General features: G+C 26.9%; 1 protein-coding gene across 3 annotated transcripts in view; it reads right to left on the bottom strand.

The window, feature by feature from the left end:
• Positions 1-24,092, bottom strand: part of LOC107437091 (uncharacterized) — a 209,611-nt gene that overhangs the window by 48,704 nt on the left and 136,815 nt on the right. For all 3 annotated transcript variants that reach the window (XM_016048981.4, XM_016048980.5, XM_087157235.1), the window contains exon 2: positions 2,289-2,363. In XM_016048981.4, coding sequence (XP_015904467.3) covers positions 2,289-2,363 — 75 coding nt within the window. The remainder of the gene's footprint in view (positions 1-2,288; positions 2,364-24,092) is intronic.

Here is a 24,092-nt window from a genome sequence, read left to right as displayed (position 1 = left end):
GGGATCGTCCTTATTACGAACTGTTCAGAAGCATATGAAGAAACAATTTATAATTGGGAAGTGCCACTAACCCGCATGATGAAATTTCCAATAATAGGTCTTACGCAATTTGAATATTGATGATTGACTGATTGAATTTGACGCAACATTTTATCCCTTGTTTTATATAACGTTTTTAAATTTGTGCATGTGTATTCAAACTTGTATTGAAACCAACATGATATTCCTTACTATAACTACGAATCTTCAGCTACCGATTCAGGTATGCAGTACAGTATTTTATGGAATGTAAAATAGAATAGCAACTTTTTGCTTTCATGTAATTACTTAACGGCAATAAATGTTTTTAAATTATACTGGGGAATACTTTTCTTTTCTTTTCTGTTGCATGCGGAGTTTTTTTAACAGATTTTAAATACTTTCCTATAGCTGATTTCAAACTTGCATACGATTCCTAACTCCATGCTTCAGATTTTTTTAAAAGATACTTTTAAAGGCCTGGTTGGTAGGGCACTGGGCCCATGTCCAAGAGTTCGTGGGTTCGATCCCCGCCAGCCGAAGACTCCCCGTGTAGAAAATGTGACTGATGCACGTATTAAATCCGTCCAGTCACAAAGTCCACCATGTTCCCATAACATATCAATACCTCTGGGGGTACTGATCCAGGAGTTTCCTTGTCTTCTGGATTGGTTCAAAATTACAAGGCTACGAAGTTGAACATTAGCAGTTGTAAACCCAAAATTGGGTCGGCTGTTCAACGACGGATATAAGATATAAAAATAAAAATGATACTCTTAGTTTATAGTTTCTACGTGTGCTTTTGAACAGGTTATAATAAGGGTAGCGCCCTTCTATTTTTATTCCCGGTGTTAACATTTCCGGGCATGAGTTTCTCTGCAGTTTTAATCCTGATGATATGCCCAAACTCTCTTAGAAATTAGTCGTACCATTTACGCGATCCCGTGTTTTATACAACGTTTCTAAACGTGTACTTTACGAAAAAGAATAGACTAAAAATGACATTTTTTTTAAAAAAAACTGGAGCTTTAAGAAGCAAAACTAATCTCAGATTTACATCCGATTAAGGCTATATCAAGTATACATATAAATGAAACAAAAAGTTTGTTCCCCTATGTTACCTAACAATAAATAAGAATAAAAAAATGTCCAGATCTCGATAATTTCAAAGTAAGATAAGACTAAAGGAAAAACATGCAAAATGAGTAAATGAAATATAGAAATATAGAAAAAGAACAACATAACAAAGATGAGATCATCCAATTCGGTAAGAAAGACAAATTTCAAAAAAGAAAAAGAAGATAAAAAATATAGTCAGATTTAATTTTTAATTTTTTTTACCTTTTTGAGTAGTCTGAATTTTAAGGTCGTAAAAAATCAGATAATTTTTAACAAAATATTAAGCTCTATGAACGATTTTCCACATCCCTGTTAACATTGTACTTAGCTTCTTAACATGTTCGAGCTAAAACTATACTTATTCCATTTGGCAGCTTTCTTTAATAATGACTGCACTTAGCTTTACTATAAACATCTTCAAATTTTCCAATGTGTCTGCAACCACATTTGGAAATGCTCGAATAAGAATTTTGATTATCATTGCTTTTTAAGTAAAATTTCAATTATTTCATAGTGAGGAAATAAAAAATTTTCTTAATTCGAACGTTCCCAGTTAGATTAGTTCCGTTGTTCCAAATTCTTCACGGTTGGAAGGTTCGCAGACAGGAAGTTTCTGAAATGCATCACCACAGTGAATCTTCATTGCCGGCTTTTTATTTTCAAATATGATCGCATTGAGAGGTGAAACTGCTGAACCCGGGGAACATTTGAACTTCCTCGAGAATCGTAGAATGGAATTTCGAAAAAAAAAGATGAACAGAAATATGAGAATGTTTTTTTTTCATATCGATATTTTTCAGATTAATTTAAATTTTAAAAAAAAATTATAACATTCAAGCTAGTTTTTCTATTAAAATTTGTCACGATGAAAATTAAATTATTAATCTTTCAATAACTCTTTTTTATGTTTGACGCTTTTAAACAATGCATCATTATCAGACAGTGAAATAATCAAATTCTTTAACTCATCGTAAGAAAATGACTTAAGAAATAATGAACGAATCTTTTTCAATAGCAATGGAAGATTGTTTAATTCGTTTAGTAAAACATTCTTAAATGTTAGAATCATAAAAAGATTTATGTATAGATTGAAAAAAAAGTTAAAGTTATTTAAAAAAAAGTTATCAAAAAGAAATTCTAATGATACTTACATGATCAACATTCATATATTCTCCGTTTTCTTGCACGTTGCCGTTCATCATACTGAGATCAAAATTGTCAACCGACTAGAAAGAAAGAAAAATTATGAAATTAATTACCTTCCAAAGTGCATAACATAATATTCACAAAAAAACGAATAAGATACATAGACTATGTTATTTTAGAAACATTTTCGCATAAGTCGAAAAATTTACTTTACTTTACAAGTATATATAGCTATTTAAAATATGATTTAACAATATACTCTTCCAGAACTTTTAAAAATGGTCAAATTTGCGAGACATTTTTGTCCCTTTTTCCCTTTAGCTCGACCAAATAACGTAATAAAATCTGGTTTCTTATGGTAAAAAGAATGCAGGTTAAAGAACAATTTTCAATGAGCCGTGGAAAATAAGTCATATTTTAATAAAAATGTACAGTAGGGGAGAGTGGGGTCAACTGTAGCAGGGTACGATTGTAACAGAGCGAAAATTTCGAGTGTCGGGTTCTGGATTTGGTTCCTATGTGTTGCACAAGGTGTATTTAATAAATCTACATGTACACCCCTGCTTGCAGCCATTTTTATGTACTTTTGAAAGAGTTACATCACAAAACATATTTTCAAGCTACGTAAGTACTTTTTTTTGGTATTAGAGTATTATATTGTAACAAAGTAATTTTGTTTAAACAAATAAAAATTATTAACCGAATATGTAAGTGGACACCTTAATTAACATTTCAATAAAAAAAAAGATTAGTTTTGTGAATTAACTAGCATTGTTTTTAACAAATGAAGCTGAAATATAGCGTCTTGGGGACGATTGTAACAATAAGTAAAGGGACGAATGTAACAGCTGAAAATAAATAATCTTATGTTTACAAACCATTACTTAACTCTTTAAGAACCACCACTATATCATTTATATTATGCTGCATGAGCATTATTTTATTTGTCACCTTTCACAGCATAAATTAAAATTTTTAACCCGTTAAAGTTAAAAGTTTAATCCTTTAGGTTTCTGCTCATTATTATTTTTACTCCTAAAATAACACTACTATTTTGATCAATAATAAAATGTGTCACAACTATGATAATATGTATAATTAACAATGTTTTAGTTAAATTTATGAACTGTTACAATTGACCCCGTAAGTGGGGACAATTGTAACAAGTGCACGACTGTCGAAAATTGTTAATAACTAATATAATAACATTTAAAATAAGGCATTTATTTTTTTTTCTAGTAGAGGATAGTCTACTTTACTCGTCTGTAAATTAATACTAATAATATATTGGATTTTTTGTTAACTAAAAATAGTTAAGTAAAAAATGTTACAATTGACCCCACTCTCCCCTACTGTTAATAATTAATGAAAAAATATATCCAAAAACTAACCATAAATAACAAGATAAACAATTCCCTCATCCTCAACCCCAGCAGTGGTTGAGAATAGTGGCGCGAACCCACCATTTCAAAAACATTCCCTGTTGCTGAACCCCTAAATACTGTTTTTCCTTCTTTAAACACGTGGCCCTTATAGAAACTGTTTACATTAAGTCGATGGAAACTAGCCTTCTTATTTTAAGCAGGATATCTTTTAGCAAAAGTCAATGTAAACTGAAGCCGAAAGTATGTTAAATTAATTTTTTAACAAATTACAGCAATATAAGATTTCTAAAAAAAAAAGACATTCACACATAAATTCTCAATAAAATCCTTTTAAATATTTAGAGAAACATAAAAACTTTTAAGAGACTATAAAATTAAGCCATTTCTCTCTAAAGGACGAAACTCACATAAGATGGAACATAAATATTTGATTGAAAATCATATTTATGCTTAAACTACTGTTAAACTTGTCTATTGCAATGATCATTGTAATAAAATTATATTAAATATCGAACTATTTCATTTATCATAAAAAAAATACTAAAGTTAATATATTACATGTAAAAGAAAAGAAGAAGAAAAAACTTTAAAGAGAAAACTACTGTACTTTAAAATATGTAAGTGAATAATGTAAATAATATTCCTTTCATAGAGTAAATTTTATGTTTCAAAAGCTGTTGATAAATTGACGATGCACTTTCTATAATAAATCATAAACTATTTATCACAACGTAAAGAAAGTGTTGATCATTTATTTACGTCAAGTTTGAACAATTTTATTTCGATATCAACATTTCACATTTCTTATGATTCAATTTTAAAGGGAATAGAAAAATAAAGGAAAATACTAGTACTTGAATCAAATATATTGTTCTTTGAAAAGGAAAAAAGAAATATTACTTTTCAAGACGATATATTTTTCAACATTATTTATTTCAATATTATTTAATTTTCAATATTAGTCATTTATATTTATTATTATTTAGATATTATGCTTCAATATTTTTTTAAGAAAAACTTTCTTTTAAAGAATTATTTATGAAATATTTATTTAACTCTTTGAGTCTCTGCAGCGAGTTTTAAATCCAGCGGCTTTGAACAACTTGATCTCCTGTTATTCTCTGCATATTTTTCTGGATATTTTTAAATCTCTCTGCATATTTTTAAATAATGAAAAACATGATTTTTGACTTTTTTTTAGTTCAAATAACAAAAAAAAAATTTGCATTATAACTGCGACCAACTACAGAAAATAGGAAAATCTCCAAAAAAGAGAGCTCGTTGTTAATTTTATTATAAATTAGCATTATAAATTAGCGTCTTGTCTTCTTTCGAACTTAAAAACAAGTTTCTTCTATTTTATTTATCGAAATTATCTACAATTTTGCTAAGTGTCAAAACTCTTGAAGGTTACATTTCTAGTTTTATAATTTGTTATTCGTAACAGTAGATATAAAATGTTTTGATGGGAAAAAAAGTAAAATAAAAAAATAAAAAACAGTCGAATAATCAATGCTTCAATATGGGAAGTTTTTCACTTTGATTCAAAATACTCGTTTTCTTAAAAAATATCCGTTTCATTAAAATTAAAATTTCAGAATGAATTCTTTTAATTTTGGAATGTACGATGGGTACTGTATTTATTTTTAGCTTATAGAAGAAGATTAAAAATTTTGAAGTGAAGACAATGATCATAGCAGAAGGATTTTTTTTCTCGAATTTTTATGCTCCAAAAATTATTGTAACATGGAACGTTATAAAGGAATAATAGTCTTAATAGAAACTATTTTAAATTTTTGTTCAGTTATTTTGAAGCATGCTTCATATTTGATTAAATTCATTTTATAAATGATAAATTACTAGGGAATTTCATTTGGGGGTATGCCGTTTTTCTTGACTACCACACACTCATTATCTTATGTAGAATTAATGAAGTAAACATGCTCTTCTAAGTTATCAGATTAAATAACGATTAAAATACAAAAGAGAACTTTAACAAAAGACAAAATGGTTATTTGCTTTTGTTGTTCTCTGTAGATTTCGTGCGAAAAATAACAGCAAACGATTTAAATCGTCGCTTGATATTATCTGGCGATCTAACTGTAACCATGAAAAATGGAACCCACCCATTTTGAAATGGAATCAAAAGAATGGGGAGGGCAAAACATGAAAAATATATATTCAAAATAAATGAAAGGAAGAAAATTCTAAAAAGGAAAAAAAAATATTTAGAACAAAGCAAGTTAGATAAAACAGATTCGAATTGCAAAGATAAAGCATAGAACAGAACGACTTTTTTCGATTTGTTTTTTATTTGCAAGTATGGCGTTACGGTCCAGAGGATATGAGGGATTCAATTAACATTTAAGAGTAGAATTTTATATCATTTCCTGAGTTGATATCGAATATTTACGTTAGATTTATGATTTATTTTTATGACATGAAAGGGTTCTAGAATCAGAATTAAATCATTAAATATGATCAATGACAAAATTTGCTTTGACCATAAATTTGCAAATGCACGCCAGTCTGGGACAATAATGTAAATAGGTCTTTGAAAGACCTTTAATTTATGCCATACTTCATGTACTGTAATTTTCTCGAAATTTCTTTAAGAAAGTAACACACTGACCTTTAAAGTAAAAGTATATATTTTATTTAACCTTTTTTAGAACGTTTTTGTTTAATACAATTAAATTAAAAAGTTTTTTAAGCGAAATAAGATTAAAAATAGATAATTTATCTTAAAGTGTATGTCGAATGAACAGGTAACATCGTTATTTTTTAAAGATTTAATAAAGCTATGTTTACATATAATAAATAAAATTTTAATTAAAAAATACTAGAATTTTATTTTGACGTTAACAGGGGATTTTTTTTATGAATAGTATATGTTATATAATTTCATTTATAACTTTAATAGTTTTTTTCGATAATATGTACTGTATTTTTCGGTCACCAAAATGTTTTGTGATTATCTAAAGGTAATGTTTATTGAATATCTAAATTATAAATTTCTTGCCAATTTCTTTTTAAATTTACGCTGAAATCTTTCGCTTTGTTTTGAAGACTATAGTTTCAATGACCAACAAAAAATACATTGGCAATCGTCATAAAATCAATTTGTTTTCAAACTGCACAGAAGATTTTTGTTTATGAGCGATATGATTTTTAAGTTAGGCCATTTAAAGAAAATATTTCCTATGCTTAATAAACACTGCTTAATACTTCAAAATGAAGGAGCATTTTAAAATTGCTTTTGTTTTCACGATCAAATTGAGATTCATCATGCATATCTCATTGTTGGATGGAAGAATTAGTACTTTTTATTCTAATTTTTCCCTATTCAGAGATATTGTTTTTTCGAACATATTCTCATGCATATGAACTTGTTTATAACATAAAAATCAGTATTAACCATACCAGTAAGGTAAACTACTAAACAAACAGCATAAGAAAAGGCGTTCTTCTTTCTGTTAGAAGTTCGAATTTTGTTGATTTTTTTAAAAATAATTATTAATTATATTAACTTTGACCCTGTTATTAAAACAATTGTTTAAAAGCGAAATAATTTATAGAGTTATGACTTAACTATTTCGCAATAAGTATGTATATTAACTTTAGCTTCACAATCAAGGGGTTAGGGTAAGGGCTCCTAAAATGTGTGTCATTGGTACTCTGATGTGTAGCAAACAATATGAGATGAGAGGTGCCTTGAATTTTTCTTGAAATCAATTCAAATTTTATCGGAAACCCTTACGTAGTCAAATAATATAATAATTATTATTGTTATTATATAATAATTATTTATCCAAATATAATAATTATTGTTCCAAAATCATTATTAATATTTATCATAAATTCATTAGTAGATACGATAATTTTAGTTTTCGTAAGAGCGTAGCAATTAGAGAAAAGTTAGTAATCGCGGGGTAAAGAAATATAAAATTATTTGTGTTACTATATATGACATTATTATTATTTAAATAATTTTTTTAAAATAAAGGAATCGTAGAATTATTTAATTATTTGATATACCATTTTGCATAAAAAGTTAGACGTTAATTTACTTAGGATTATTTTTCAATCTCTAAAGTTAATAAAACGCATTTAAAAATTATAAATAGCATATTTTTAAATGCTATGTCTAGATAAATACTTGCAATTGGTAATGGTTTGTAAAGATAAACCAGTTTTTTATCTGTAACTCCCACATTTATTGCTTTTCTATTTTTCATGTTCACATTAAATATCTCTGAAATATTGTTGAGCACTTCAAAACACGAGTAATACTCAAATTCGAAAAAGAAAATGAAAAATATAAGAAATGTATTTTAGCTACTGAAATAAGTTTTTAAAAATATTTAATACATCTACAAAAAGGTCACATTTTACTAACAGTTTTCAAATGTCGACAAAAAAATATGTTTAGAAAAATATATTAAACGTGATGTCAAATATACTACTCATAGTATGAAAAATTCACCATAAACTATTTGAGTATTTTAATATATTGAAATTTCATTCAGTTTTTTACTTCCTCATTCAATTGAGAACAATAGAAGAGTATAATAAATATATATATTTATATATGTAACGGAAGTATTCAAGTTATATATTGTTGGGTGAATTAATATTAAAAGGATAACGGATGTGCTTTCATTTCGTTTCGACCGCCAATATTTTTGTTAGTTCTTTCCAAATATCTTTTGGAGTAGAAGAATCACACAAAAGAGTTCGAGCAAATAATTTATGAGTTTGGTACAACTGTATTGCCGTTCGAAAAGTCCTTGTAAATAAGGAAATTTGTATGGGTGATTTTTGTATTTAATGCAACTGCTGAGTAAACTGCCTCGTTTTTTTTAATTTATTTTTTTAACGAAATCAATAAAAATAACTGAAGAGGAATAAATAGAGGATAATGGTTTTGGTTGAAAGTTTTATAAGCATTTAGAGTGGTTTATAAATAAACATAATTGTATGGCCAAATGATAGCAATAACAAATATTTAGTATATAGTTTAAAAAAATATATAAATTTGTTGTACATAGAAATCTTACGAATGGAAATAAAAAGTACAAAATATATTTGGCCCGTAAATTTAAATCTCAAGAGTCTAAGACACATGGTAATTTTCGAAAATTCTATCCTAGTTCCTTTATCAGAAAAACAATCAAACTAACATAAAATAAACGATAAACCTCTTTTTTTTTTAAATGTCATGCCACAAACACTGAGTATGCTGTTAAAAATAATTCGGAGTGAGTTGAACCACAATATCGATATTTTATTTTTATCTAATAATGAAATATCGATACTTTATAACACATATTTTAACTACTTAAAATTAAGTTTAAAAAAATTTATATGAGTTCCTGGGTTAAATCACATGCATATCTCATTGAAATAAAAAAGGTAATAAGTAACAACATAAAAAAGGGAAAAGTTTCTCCAATAATTTTTAAAAAGGTTTTACCGAGTAAGATAAATAGTATTTATCAACACTCCTGATAGTATCGTTTTCGCTAATTATCGTGTTAGCGGTATTTAAAATAAGACGTAATATTACTGAGATATCGGTAACTCTCATATATCAGCCATAAAATATAAATAGTAGACGAAATATCGTATGATTTTTTCTCAAGTTACATTTTCTTACATTAATCAGTATTTTTGTTACTCAAACTAAATTTACTTATGTTCAAAATATTTTCCGCTTTCGATATTTATCAAAATTGATAATTATCTTATTTTCGATATTTTTCCGAGAGATATATTTTTAAAATCGCGAAACTGAGAAAAATTTTAAAAAATACCGTTATCGCAATACTTAAATTAGATAGATTTTCTTTTTTACTTCGCCTACATTTAAGGTAAATGATTTTACACTAAAATAATTACTAACGAAACATGGCGAAATTTACCGTGTTTCTGGCATTAAGGGAACTCCAAAAATCTCTGTAATTTTTACCAAAGCGTTTTGATAATGATTTTGGTAAAATAAAGAATAAAATATGGTTGCCTATTATAATTTTAGGCTTATACTGAAAAAAAAATCAGTTATAATTCTCAACATAAATTTAGTTCGATTATTAATCAGGATAATGACAACACTGTTTTAGATGATGTGACAAAATTTTGGTAATTTAATCATGATACCTTAGCTTAGAGCATGGCCTAAAAACTATTTATTCGTTTAAATTTACTTCTCAGCTTTTTTTTTTTTTTTTTTTTTTTTATTACTAAATGTATTGTAATGAGAACTATAATTTTGAAAATCAGACTTTCCGGTTAACCGTTATTATAAGAACCGAAAAATTACCAAATCAATGGTTAAAATTACATATATATTGGTTTTATCAACTAGAATTATGTTCTTGTTTTTTTACCATAAATGTCATTAACATATAGTACGGTAGTTTACCAAACATTTTGACTCAGTGTACAACATAAACAAAACCGTATACATTTCAAACATAAGGAACTTTCTTAACCAATATTATGAGTCTTAAATGATGCTTTTATATAATAATCTGGGAATAAAAAAAGAATTTTAAGGTTAATATCAAAGTTAATTGAATAATTCGAATTTCAGAGTCTTAAATCTTCCTCATAAAAATCGTTCAGCAAATCATTTGTCCTAAATACTTTGACCTTCAAAAAGGAAATGAGGAATTGCCATCCATTTTCGAGAACATTTTTAGAGAAAAAAAGAGGTTAGTGAACGCAAAATTCCATCCTTTTTGCACGGCGGGAAAGCTAATTTCGAATGTTAATTATGTACTTTAATGAAGGACATCACACCGTTTACAGCAACCATTGCCATTTGCAACTCAACAAGCAAAACATGATACGCATATTTAAACAAACGAATTGAATTAATTTGTGATTAATGTTGCTTCTGTACGATATTTAATCAATTAAAGGGAAATAAATATTTTTAGATTCAATTTTAGATGATGGGTTTTCATTAATCATTTAGGTTGAAGTAATATGGATCAAGACGCCGACAAACTCTAGTTTATCTACTTAGTTCGCCAAAAAAAATTTAACTAAATTATTCGTAAAATAATACCCGCACATTTATAAATTAAATATATTTTTAGATTTTTTTTTGTAACACTTTAATTTCTTTTTATGTCAGTAATATATTAAATTATTTTTATTTTTTTGGAATTTTCTATTCTATATGAGAATTTGTTAATCTTAGGCAAATTTTCTACTGTGTTTTGCTAGTTAGCGAATTTGTTATTCTTATTCTGTTCGCTTACTAGCATTGTGAATTAATGTAACGGGTGCATGACTTAAAGATTGTACATATCAAGACGGAAAAGAGCAAAAAATGCTGAGATAATCTTTCATTTAAAATTCTTTTCAGAAAACGAAAAATATTCATGACTACCAAGATAATGAATATGGTAATGAATAGCTTACTATCACTTATAGTAAAAGCTTATTTTACACTAAGAAAAAAAAAAGTAAGATCAAAACTACCAGAATATGTTAAAATGGTTCGTGTTTCTGGTTCTATGGGAACTGTTACAGAAGCATTGTGGTTATGAATTTGCTAAAATTAACAATAAACTATAGCTTTGCAATGGTAAAATTTGGTAAATGTGGTAAAATTTAATAACTTTGCCATGATACCTTTGAGCAAGGCAAAAAATCATTTCATGGGTTAAATTTACTTCGGTTATTTTTTACTAAATGTGTAGTATCAAGAACTATAATCTTTAAAACCAGAATTTCAAGGAAACCATTACCATAGAAACGGAAAAATTACCAATGAAAGATTTAAATACTGTATATTTTGATTTTTATTACTAAAATTATGTTGTTGTTTTTTTGCCATAACCATACAATACGGTAATTTTACCAAAATTCTTTTCTCCGTGTACTCGCCAGGAAAAAAAAACCAGACATAATTGAAATAGTTTTAATACAAGACCTGGAAGGATATTCAGCTTATAGTTAAACCCGTAAACTTCAAATGTTTAACACAGCCCAAAAGACAAAAGAACTTTTCGGTCAATCAACGAGGCGGCATTGTTTGCATCCGTTAAAAAAGTTTTTTCTGAATCGGAAAACATCAAAATCTTCTCGTGGTCAGTCCAAAAGAAAAGTGACTTTAACTTCGTTCATCACCATCACAATATAAAATTAATATAAGTATTATATTTTGCATACGTTTATCTCTTTTTTTAATATAAATGATCAATAACGTTTAATACATGTACATTTTCTTCTGCATGTTTTTATTTACTTGTAATGCACTATTTATGTTGATATCTCAATCTTAGGATCTAAATGTTTTTAATAACAATTATTCACAAAATCTTATTAAAATCTCGCAATTATTGAAATAAAAATAATTACATTGATAAACGTTTAAAAATAGTTATATTAATTACTATTTCACAATAAAAAAAAATTCAAATTAATCTATGCAGTTCATTTTGCATGCGTTTATCTTTTTTTTTCTATTAAAATATAATACAAATGATCAATAACGTTTACGTTTAATGCATAAATATTTTTTTCTGCATGTTTTTACTTACTTGTAATGCACTATTTATGTTGATACCTAAATCTTAGGATCTGAATGTTTTTAATAACAATTATTCACAAAACCTTAATAAAATCTCGAAATTTTTTAAATAAAAATAATTACATTGATAAACGTCTAAAAATATTTTTATTAATTACTATTTTACGATGAAAAAGAAATTCTCGTTCAACAACATAACAATTTAATTCTTAAAACAAAAATATATGTAGACCGTTTCTAACAATGGTCCTCATATTTTATAATAAAAACTGGCGCCATGTCCCTTGAACAAAAGTACCGGGACAGAATACATCAAATAAAACTAATTTTGCTTATTTGCGGATCTAAATCATTTTATAACATGCATATACTAGGTTCTCAAAAACAGGCATATCAGCCGAGCTTAGAAAGGAGCCATCTAATTTTCTCATTCGCATATATCATTATTTATTTTTTATTCTGAAGAACATAAAATTATTCAAACATTTCGAAATTATAGACTAACGAGTTTTGGAAGGAAAAAAAAGCGTTTTTAAATTTATTGTTCTAAGTAAACGTTAACAACCGGTTCTCTGAGGGATGCAATGAAAGTTAAAAAATAGTTTGTTTAGGAAAGCAAAATCTCTTTTAGACAAAATAAACAGTAAATAGTCACACCTGCATAAGTTTTGGTTAAAAAAAACGCATAAAAATAATACTTCAGCACTATAGACCACACAAGAGGTTCTAAGGGAACAGTCTAAACAAAAATTAAGGGGGAAAAAACAACCAACAGATTTAGGTTTTAGGAAATAAAAAAATAATAATTGTAATTGCACTCAAATGTATATGCGATTTAAAAATCTGATGAAAATTACAAACTTAGATTCATTTTATTGAAAAAAAAATTGGCTGTTTGGTGCTTGGAATTAATAGGTATGACAATGCTATTTTCAGAAGAAATATTTTAAGGTACTTGAATTTAAAAATAATAATAGGCATTATACTTTACTCCTATAAATAAAGCAGAATTTAACGATTCATTTTTTATAGATAATCCATGGGAAAGAATGCTCTGATTTGTTTGAAAGGAATACGGTCGGAAATATAATTACAGCATTCGAATGTAAATATTATTTAGATAAAATTCAGAAAACTATAAAAATTTCCAAAAAATTTAAAATGATAAGAAATTTACAGAAAAAATGATTTTTGTTATAACGATAATGATGCGTTTGTTTAATAAACAATGACAATAAAATCTCCCTTCAAACGTTCTATTGTTGGCACAGTTACACTTATATAGTTAAAAACTTTCTGGGGACGAAACAGGCTTTTAAAGTTTTTAAACTTTAAACGTTTAACATTTTTAAACTAGTTTAAATCTTTAAACGTTTTTAAACTTCACGTGACTTTTTCCCCCCAATTCATAAACAAAGACCGAAAGCAAAATAGAATAAAGGAGATTTTTTGAGCTCATATACTTTGAAAAAAGAATGATCAAAACAAGCACAATGTGGTAAAATTTACAATGTTCCGCGAACACCAGAACTATTCGGTAATTTTTTTATTGAAGCACTTAGGTAATAATTTTGGAAAATGAACCATAAATCATAGTGTCATAATATGTGATAGAATTTAGGTTATCTGACATGTTGTAATTTTTTCGGAAAATCTTAAAGCATGGCATACAAGTCATTAATTTCTTTTCAGTTTCGTATGTTTTTGATAAATGTGTGGTAATAAGAACTATAAATACACAAGTGGGCGACCTTTGTGCTTAAATACAAACTAAGGTAAACAACGTTTAAGGGCACAAAAAATATTTATAAATGCAAAATAAATATTTTTTGTGCTCTTAAACGTTGTTTACCTTAGTTTGAATGAGAACTATAATTTTGAAAATCCAGAATTTCCGGTAAACATCAGTTACGCTATTACAATAAACGGAAAAAGTACCAGAAATGGTTTAAGTGCCGTCTATCCTGGTTTTATTAAGCAGAATTATGTATTTTTTGGTGGCGTTGTTAGAAATGTCATTACCATACAGTACGGTAATTTTACCATTTTTTTTTACGTCTATGCATTTGTCTTTTATTATTATGTTTCCCTTTTTTTCCCCAGCATTTTTAGAACTTTTTAGAATTGTTAACTCCGCTTATCGTTCGTGCTGATTGATGAACGAACCTATACAAAATCAACGGAAAACTCAACGTAATTATTCTAAATGTGTAACTTTTCCAGGGTTTTACCTCTATCTTTAAATGTCCACTACTATTCTTAAATATACCAACTGTTTTTCGATTCCTATCGTTCTTTTCTTACATCAATATCCAATCGAATTCCAAAACATTTTTTTACACTGAAACATCATACACGCGTCTAGCGGCATGTCCCGTAAGTCAGGATGTGCCATAAATCGTGTCACTTGCAGCGTTCATGCATGTAACGGTTCGAGACAGGCGCTATCGTTCAAAAAAGAAGCTTTTGTCAACCCTATGTCATTCCTAAATGTAACAGTCAGGAAGTTGACGGGAGAACAGATCCAGTATAGTAAATACCTTTTGTTCTATGCGTCTCCAATTCGACAATACTGACGCATGTAAGCTAAAGTGGTCTTTTATGTCGGGGAAATTTGTGTCAATTTGGCTACCATTGATTTTTTTATGCCTGTGTCATTCATCAGCTTTGTAAAAGGAAGGTATTTAAGATTCGAAATGTTTTGTAATGGAGCGCCAAGCCTTCATTTCAGTATTTCTATCTTTTTTGAAGTACAGATTTTAATGAAACCGAGGGACTTCGAAATAAATCTTGCTGTGTAATGTTCTATATATTTTAATGGGACTTTTTTTATTTATAAAATTTGTATGTCTACCGCTGATGGAACGATAAAGTAATTTCCGGTAGATTTTTTCCGGGAAATATCAAATGTATGATAACTATTATAATGTATACTAACATTTTAGAAGTAATTAGCAATTTATTATAGAAAGGGGATTAGGCTTCTTTTGGGGACCATTCACAAATGATGTCACAAAATTGAACAGTCGATGACAAGGAATAGGGAAAGGGTTACATTAAGTGTAAAATCATATCTTTTATTTAAACTGGAAGATTAGCAGATTATTTATATATTAATATTTTTTTCATCATTGTCAACATTAATAGACTAAAGCATAACAGAATTATAAAATAAATTACGGTGTGTTTTTGGAAGACAGTTTCTTTAAAATTATGTGTGATTGGAGTTTTCTGTTAGCAGCGCAATATAATATTTTGGTTACAAACTAAATAATTAAATTGTAAAATTTAAGGTGCATTTTTGTCTTTTCAAAAAATAAATTAAATAATTTTGAACAAATTAAAAGAAAAAACTTTCATTTTTTTTATAAATGTTTGAGAGAGTTGAAAAGTAGTGATGTCAGTTAAACGCTATTGGAATCGTTTGTAATAAATGGGTGTGTAAAGTTCATTAGCATTCACATAACATTAATTATATTATCATCATACAATATCATTAATTTAATATTCATATGTCATAAATTAGTTTACTATTCATATGAAGTCAATTAATTTAATATTCATACATCATAGAATATCAATTCAAAATAAATGTATCAAAAATTATACAAATTGTTACTCTTTTTTTTAACATGCTCATTATTAATTAAATTAAAATAGAATGAAATGCAATTAAAAGCATTTTTAAAATTAAAAAAGAAAGCTTGAGGAAAAAAAACGTGAATGTTTAATTGTAACATTCAAAATAAAACTGTTTTTATAATAGTTTTATATTTTTTTTAGAAATAAAAAAGAAAAACTCAAATTCTGCTAATGAGCTATGTAAATTGTTTATATGGGAAAGATTTATTTTGATAAAAAAGAAAAGAAAGTAGTTATAAAGTAGTAAAAAATAGTTAAATTATTTGAGTTGAATGAGAAAAATTGAAACTTAAATTAAAAAAATTCAATTCCTAATTCAAAAGTTCTCAGTTCTCAACGAATGTATTAACAAATTTGAAAAAAAAAAACAATATTTCAATAAACAAAAAAAAATGTAAATAAATTATTATTTATTATACTGAATTATATACTTAAATACTTTATTATATACTCGATAACGTTTAACAGATAAAATACTTAGACAAATTCGTTTATTAAAAAATACACTTTTTCAAAAACTGTAAGTAAAATCAACAAATTAATAAAAAAAATCTTGAAACGCTAATACAGGTTAGAGAGTAGAGAAGAGTTTGAACAAGCGACATTGGTCTAATTAGCTCTTTTAAATTTTAAAGATCTTGATGAAACTGAGATGAATATTTTATAAGTCACTCAAAAAAACTTAGAATTTTCTTTCTAACACGCACACCAAGGTTATGAGACATATTTGATCTATTAAAAATTTCACTTCTAATGGTAACAGTCAATGAACTTAAATTATTATTTGCCAATCATTTATCAACAAAAATTGGCAACAAATGAAGCACGTGTTGAAAATTCAAGGATTACTGCTTGGAATGGGAAATAAAGTAAACAAATATAGGTCATTGCTCGTTTATTTTTCGGAAGTTCTTCAAGGCTTTTTAGAGTTTAAGGTAAATTATTCGTGCAGCCTACTTGTTTTTAAACAATATTAATACAAATGGCTTCAGTAAGAGTTTTAATTAATTTTTTATATATTTTTGTAACTCAATTGATAAGTATCAAAAGAAATTTTTAAATAAGAAAGATTGAGTAAAGGAACATCGAGAATATTCTTTTAAGTAGTTGAATATCTCAGACAATGAGGGGGACGAGCATAGGAGTTAAAGTGCGCCGTAATGCCTAAAACTGTCATGGAACGTAGAAAAAATTACGCTAATAAAATTATTGTGGTAGTTCTGCAAAGTGCGCCTGCTAATAAAGTTAGTAGAAATTAAATAATTTTCAATTATTTTAAGAAAAATATCTAATAATTTTTTAATAAGCAACCATGCATTTTAAAAGCACACCATTCATAATTGAAATAAAGTCATTATCCAGAATGTTGCGACCATACATTTTTCAAAGTGTAGAATATTTTAATTTTAATAACTGCTGAGAAGCAAAAGTAGCCTATTAAAATTTTTAAATAGTAAAAAGCAATGTTCTAATTCATGGACCAAAAATTACTATTTCATCATTATTCAACGTTAAAAACACTGTAGAACACTATTTCGTTCAATATTCACGTTTTTAAAACGTTTTTTTTTTTTTTCATTTCCTAATAAAGATATTAAAAATTAATTAAATCAACTATATCAAAGCCTCATAAACCATGCCATTTTTAAATAACTCTAAATCGATGAAATAAAAAAATACTAACTAAACTAAAGCAATAAAATTATTTCAAAATAAAAGTCTATTCAATTTTATAGCTAAGAGGAAAAAAAGTAAAAAGACAAAACAAAGGGTTTTTTATAAATCTTTTGAATAGTAACGCACTAATTAAAATAAATCGCTTGTTTTCTACCAAATCAAATAATTAACTATTAGCTTTTCTTTCTTAATGCAGAATAAATGTTAAAGCAATCGTAAAAAAAAACCTTTTTAACAATATGAGGCACTTCTTTGGCTATCATTCACCTTTAGTTTGTTAAAAGCTTTCAGGATCGAATTATCGTCCCGTTCTTTCTCTGCTTAGCGGGCGAGCATAATTTCAACAATTCATCCTCATTAAAATGCTCTGTACTGCTATCATTTGGTGAGCATAATAATAAAGGTTAATTGCATCCAAGCGGAAAAAAATGTTGACGTAGCCGTACTAAATTAATGTTTTAAAGGAAGTAATAGTGAACTTTCATTATAAATGACTGCTTAAATGAAGTAGTGGTAGTGGCAAACGATAATTTGAAGGAGTCATTTATTCCGAAACTACCATTTTTTTTAAAACTTTTTGTCTTTCCCCCGATCGTTACTTTTATAAAATTCTAATTAAAAGTATTTTTCCCAGACTATTTCTTTGTCTCAAAAACGTTATAAATCTCTAATGATCATAAATAAAGAAAAGATAAAAGAAAATAGCGATATCTTACGTTTAAGGTTGAAAGTCGTTTGCAAAATGGAAGATAAAATTAGAAAAATGGCGAAAAGGGAAATATAATTTAAGAATTTATTTTAGGATGTCCACAGCACTACTGTTAATTTCTTACAATATTTTAACGAAAATCATATTTTAAGCTATAGGTTTTATAACTTTTTTTTATATTTATTTTACCTGAAATTATACTTGCAATCTATTTGTAACTCGTAAATATTCCTTCATTTTTTTAAATATTAATTACGTTATCTTAACTCAAATTTATAAATAAGTAATAAAAGTAACTTAAAATCAAATTTGTATACCAATATTGGTTAGAAAAATTTATTTCGTTAAAAAATTATATTATGATGCTTTTAATAACATAAGATTATCAAAAGTAAAATGGAAGCATAATTAAAACCTATTACTAAAATGTTTTACTGAATTTAACATTATTATTTGCATAAATCTCAATTTTTGAAAGTTCAAGTGCTCATCTTTCATAAAAATAATAAATTCATGAAAGCTACGAACACATAAAATAATTTCTGATGTTTTCTTGAAGACACTGTGTAAAATGAAGTTTAACTTTGCAAAAAAAAAAAATATCGTCTTAAAAAAAAATTTTTGAAAAATATGATTTTCAGTAAATAAATATTTTTATTTTAAATTTCAATTTATTAAGTCTTTCAACATTCTTTTTGTTGAGCCTTAATAATTAAAGCTTTAAAAATACATACTGTGGCAAACGATCTTATTTAACAACTAATTAAATAAACTAATACAATAATTTTAGTAAAGTATTTACACAATATAAACCTTTTGAGCTAGCGATTATAAACTATCCGTAAGATAGGGAAAAATCATTACACAATCGAATGTGGAAATACTAGAATTTAGTAATAAAATAAATCGCCTCAAATTTGCATTAACGTCTGAAAAAGTTATTTTGAAACTTGACCTTGAACAATTCTCAGGTAAGAGAATTTACAACTGTTTTTGTAATGGATTTTTATGTAAAATTATAGAGAAAAATTGGGAGACGTTTTTTTTTGTTTTATTATGGAATAATTCCATGGCGAAATGGTTCAGAATTTCACCGAACTTTATTGCTCTTTGTTAGAAAATATGACATTTAAAACATGGCACTTTTTTTTAGAAATCATGACGACAAAGATTATATTTTTTACTTAATATATTTCAAAAGAACAGTTGCAATCGCAAATCATAACTTAACGTATAATTTTATTAGTTTTTTAAGTGAAAAAATATAGTAATTTTTTACTGCAAAATAACAATAATAAAGTGAAATAAATATGAAATGACTTGCCTTGAGAAATATTAAATAAGTGCGTCTTATGACGTCTGTATCAATTTATATAATTTTTATAGTAGAAAAATCTAAAAATATTCTTATTCGATTTAATGGAAGAATTAGTTTAGTTTATACGATATTTTTAAGAGAATTGTCCAATGCATAATTGTTAATTTAGATAAAATTAAAAAAAAATTATTTATATTTTGTTGAGCGGTATCGATTTATGTGAATGTTTTAGTGGAAATAATTAAAAAATATTGCAGTTAAAGTAAATTAAAAATGTTGCAACAATTAAAAAGAGAAATAAATAAAAAATATGAGATTAAGTAAAATCTGCATCAGTTTATGTGAACTTTTTAAGGGAAAATATCTAAAAATATAAATTTCTGAGTTGATATAAGAATCTGCATTAATTTATGTGAATTCTTTAATGGACACAATCTAAAACAAAAAATATTATTATTCGCATTGATGACAGAACCTATGGAATAGTTTGCTAGAAATATCTGAACCTTGATATATTTTTGGTTTGTGTACCTGACAGCCTTGATGCATAATTAGTTTGTTTATGTTTTACATGGCTTCGTGCCAGTCTTTTAGTCGAGTAAAGAGTAGTGTATAAATAGAAATCTTTATGTAAGAATCTGTGTGAAAGAATACAGAATGTGTCACTTAAGAGAATTGATACTTGATAGGCTTGGCTTGCTCGAAATATAATGGAAAGAACAGTCGCTAACGTAAACAAAAGCTAGGTTTTAATTTCTTGCAGGTATCCCATTAATGGATTCTGAAAATTTTGAATGGTGACATTTTAATGAAAATTTTGTTTTCCAGAGTGCTTCTACATTGATATAGTACTTTTATCATTAAAAAATATTTTTTAAAAAAAGCGATGGGAAAAAGTGACCAGTTGTTAATTTATTTAAGTAGCCACTTTTTTCTGTTGATTCGCCACGTGGCGAGTGGTTATTTTTAGGTCTACCAGGGTGCGTAACCAAATTATTCAACAAAAAATAAGCACCTTTTAAGCACTCTTCAAGCACTCAAATAATATTTTAAGCACTTAAAAAATATCATAATTAAGCAGATTTGCAATTGACGGTTTTATCTGGTTTTAACCGTCATGTCAAAAAAGATATCTTTTGGCATTATTTTTGACAATTGTCAAATTTTTTTAATCATGTAAATCGAATGGCGTTTTCATATGCTACGGACTGACAATGCGCCGAAATAGAATGGGGTTGAAATAACTGTGAAAACGTTGAATAGAACAATGTGAACAGGGTCTTTCTGCATAATTCGTAGCGAAAATCAACATGGTAAAGGAAAAATCTCAATTTGGAAAAGAGAAAATTAAGCACTTTTTAATAACACCCAATGAAAAAAAGCACCTTTAAGGGCTTTTAAAAAACGAAAATCGAAAAGAAGCACCTTAAAGCACTATTTACAAACGCTACGCAGCCTGTCTACATACAACGACATAAGATGAATTAAAGTTATACCGTAGGGGAAGAAGGCTCCCAAAATAATCTCTTAAAGTAAAATTATTATAATAGTTTATCTCTAGAAAAAATTTATTTTAATAGTTTTTATTTTAATTCATTTATTCCTTCCCTAAAATAATAAAAAATTCTAAATAATTTTAAAAAAATTCATAACTTTCACGTGAGGCATTCGTGATGAGACGACACCCACACTGTCAAAGTGAAAGGGAAAGGAAGAAGTTAAGAGAAAGGGGCGATTAACTGTTTTGGCGACCTACATCCACTGACCTTGAGGCACAGCGGTTGTCACGGAACAGTTGACGCAAATAAATTGCGATTAAGGGGTCGCCGAACTGTTGAACTTGGGTTCGTAATCAGAAGCAGAAAGTCAAGGTATTCTGATGACAGAATCTCACTACCGAAAAGTTAAAAAAAAAAAGAAAGAAAGAATTAAATTGAAAGACACGTTTGTGAGTTTCGAGTAAATAAATAGAACAGCATCCATATCTAGCAATAGTTACCCCCCTTTTCTTTTTTTTCTTTTTTGCAAACATTATTTGTATAATTTAAATTTAAGCTACGTTATTTAAATTATAAAATATGATGGAATTTTAAAAAAAAGAAAGGCTGGAAAAAATATTGCAAATAATGTACACTGAAAAAAAATTCGAATCAAATTACGTGAACCCAATTACGTTAAGAAATACCGGCACTCAAGTTACCGGTAATTTTTACCGTAAAATCCATCTTTCCGCAAAATCCATTTTTACCGGAATATGATATAGAACAAAAAGTCTATTATATCGTAATTTTTACAGTAATAATTACCGTAAAATCACAGAGTCATTCTAATCAAATAAACATTAATGTAAAAGTTATGGTACAATTGTTACTATTTATAATTATTATATACAATAATTATTACTTATATTCATGATACCGTTGTTAATATATATATATTACTTACGTCAATAATCAGGGGTCTGTCCAGACATTTTGTGAAAGGTCCGTTTTTCGTGAAATTGTGAAAAAATTACTCATATTCTTTCAACCAGGGTCCGCTTTTATGAATATGTGCAAATAGAGTCCGATTATTGCAAAACACTTTTTCAAGGAGTTTTTAACTTGTAAATAGATACAAGATTATACTCGGCACTGTAAAATTATAATAAAAAAATTAAATTTTCAAAAATAAACACCAATTTCTGCTTTTAAATTCGAGATGGAGGCAGAATATTCATTTGGGACCAATAATGGAAGAATCGTCTGCCGAAGACAAAACTTAATTCGTTTACATCCATCTTTCTTGTTTTCTGCCCTGGGAAGGGTTTATTCGATTAACAAAACAATAATGAAGATAAACAAATTTGTGAAGGGTCCGTTAACAGACCCAAATTTCTTCTAAACAGATCCCTGATAATGATTGATAATATTGACATCAATAATGATTACTTTCAATTATAATATTGATGTTAATATTGATAATTGATACAGATATTATTGATATCAATTACGTGCGCCAATATTGATTTCTAATTATTGTTAATTAAAAATAACCTGATCTGTTCAATTTTTAAAACAAAGATGTTAAAACCACAATTAAATTTAATAAAATATTAGATGTTACTATATAGCATAAATGTAAAATTTTTAATATCAGTATTAAACAGCATTTTTAAAAACATACTCTGTATTTGTAAATGTATATATCCCATATCAAATAACAACTTCTTTGAAAGTTAAAGGCGTCTCTTAAAGGTTTTTTTTTCTTTTTTGTTTAAATTTTCTTTTTCAAATAGGTTTTCTTCTTTAGAAATAAAATCCTTTAAAAAAAAGGAAATTCTAGAAAGAAATTACTTTGAAGAAGAGAAATAACCAAAAGAAAGAAAATAAATTTCGTAAAAAAGGGGGAAAAGATACAACTAAAAAGTTTCCGCTAAGTTCAGTAGTTCGCAAACTATGCGCCAAAGTATGTTTTATTCGATCAGATTTTTTTAATGTCTTATCTAAGAACAATTTAAAAACATACTTTAGTGTACAAAACTGTAATATTTTTGTTAAATACGATTATATTTAACTGCAATATGCAATAAAAATATTAAATATTATCTTTAGAAATAGAATAAATGAAGAACAAAGCATAGATTTAATAAACTAAGTAATCAAAATAAGTTCTTTAAAGTATATTTGTACATCAAAATTTAAGTAAAAAAAAACTCTAATACTTGAAGCTATTTTATGTGTATGCTAATAAGGACACGTATTCTTTTCCTTTTTTTTTTTTTTCTAAGTTTCATACATTAAAATACATTTTCTAGAAAATAATTGTACAAGTATTAGGATTGTCATTAATTATGAAAGCATGTATTAATAGTTTTTGGTTTATTTTGAATAAAAAAATTTCATAATTGAGTTTATTTTCATTTTTTATTGTTAGTGTTTAAAGAACTTTTTTAAAATTATTTCACTTTTTCCTTTATAAATTTTTTTTCTTCAAAAAATTGCAAATTCCTTGGGGATAATTTAAGTAAAATAACTAAAGCCTATAATGCATTCCAAATTTCCATGAAGTTATTTTTTATAGGTTTTCAAATATATCGTTTTAAAGTTGGAAGAAGAAAAAATAAATAAATACTAGAAAAAAGAGCCTACGCTTGAATCTCAATATGAGTAAAAACGAAACCAAGCCTTATCTTAGATTCAGATTGAGATAAAAACAAACTTTTTTCTCCATTTAAAACATAATTAATTGCTTGTTTTTTAAAGTAAGCAAAAAAATCTCACTGTTTTTTAGAGTTTGCAGAGCACCTCTAATTAATAAACAATTATTTTCAATAGAAAACCTAAAATTTAACCTATTTCTCTAAGAAATAATATAGATTTTGCGATATAGCTTACTGGGTTATTTTATCATGTATAACATCATATACGTCATCCCGATTTTAAATTATTCATACTCCATCGACATTCCAAAATGCATAAAAGCTGTACGCCGCCTTGACAGCCTATTTAAGAGCTTTGTTCTTTTTCGCGTACAAAACAAGAGAGAGAG

This window comes from Parasteatoda tepidariorum, chromosome 2 (genome assembly GCF_982258835.1).
Source record: "Parasteatoda tepidariorum strain Cologne lab strain chromosome 2, Ptep-v5.0, whole genome shotgun sequence".
In the NCBI taxonomy this organism is placed as follows: domain Eukaryota; kingdom Metazoa; phylum Arthropoda; class Arachnida; order Araneae; family Theridiidae; genus Parasteatoda; species Parasteatoda tepidariorum.
The sequence above is the reverse complement of the archived record's forward strand: the minus strand, read 5'-3'. Positions and strand labels throughout refer to the sequence as shown.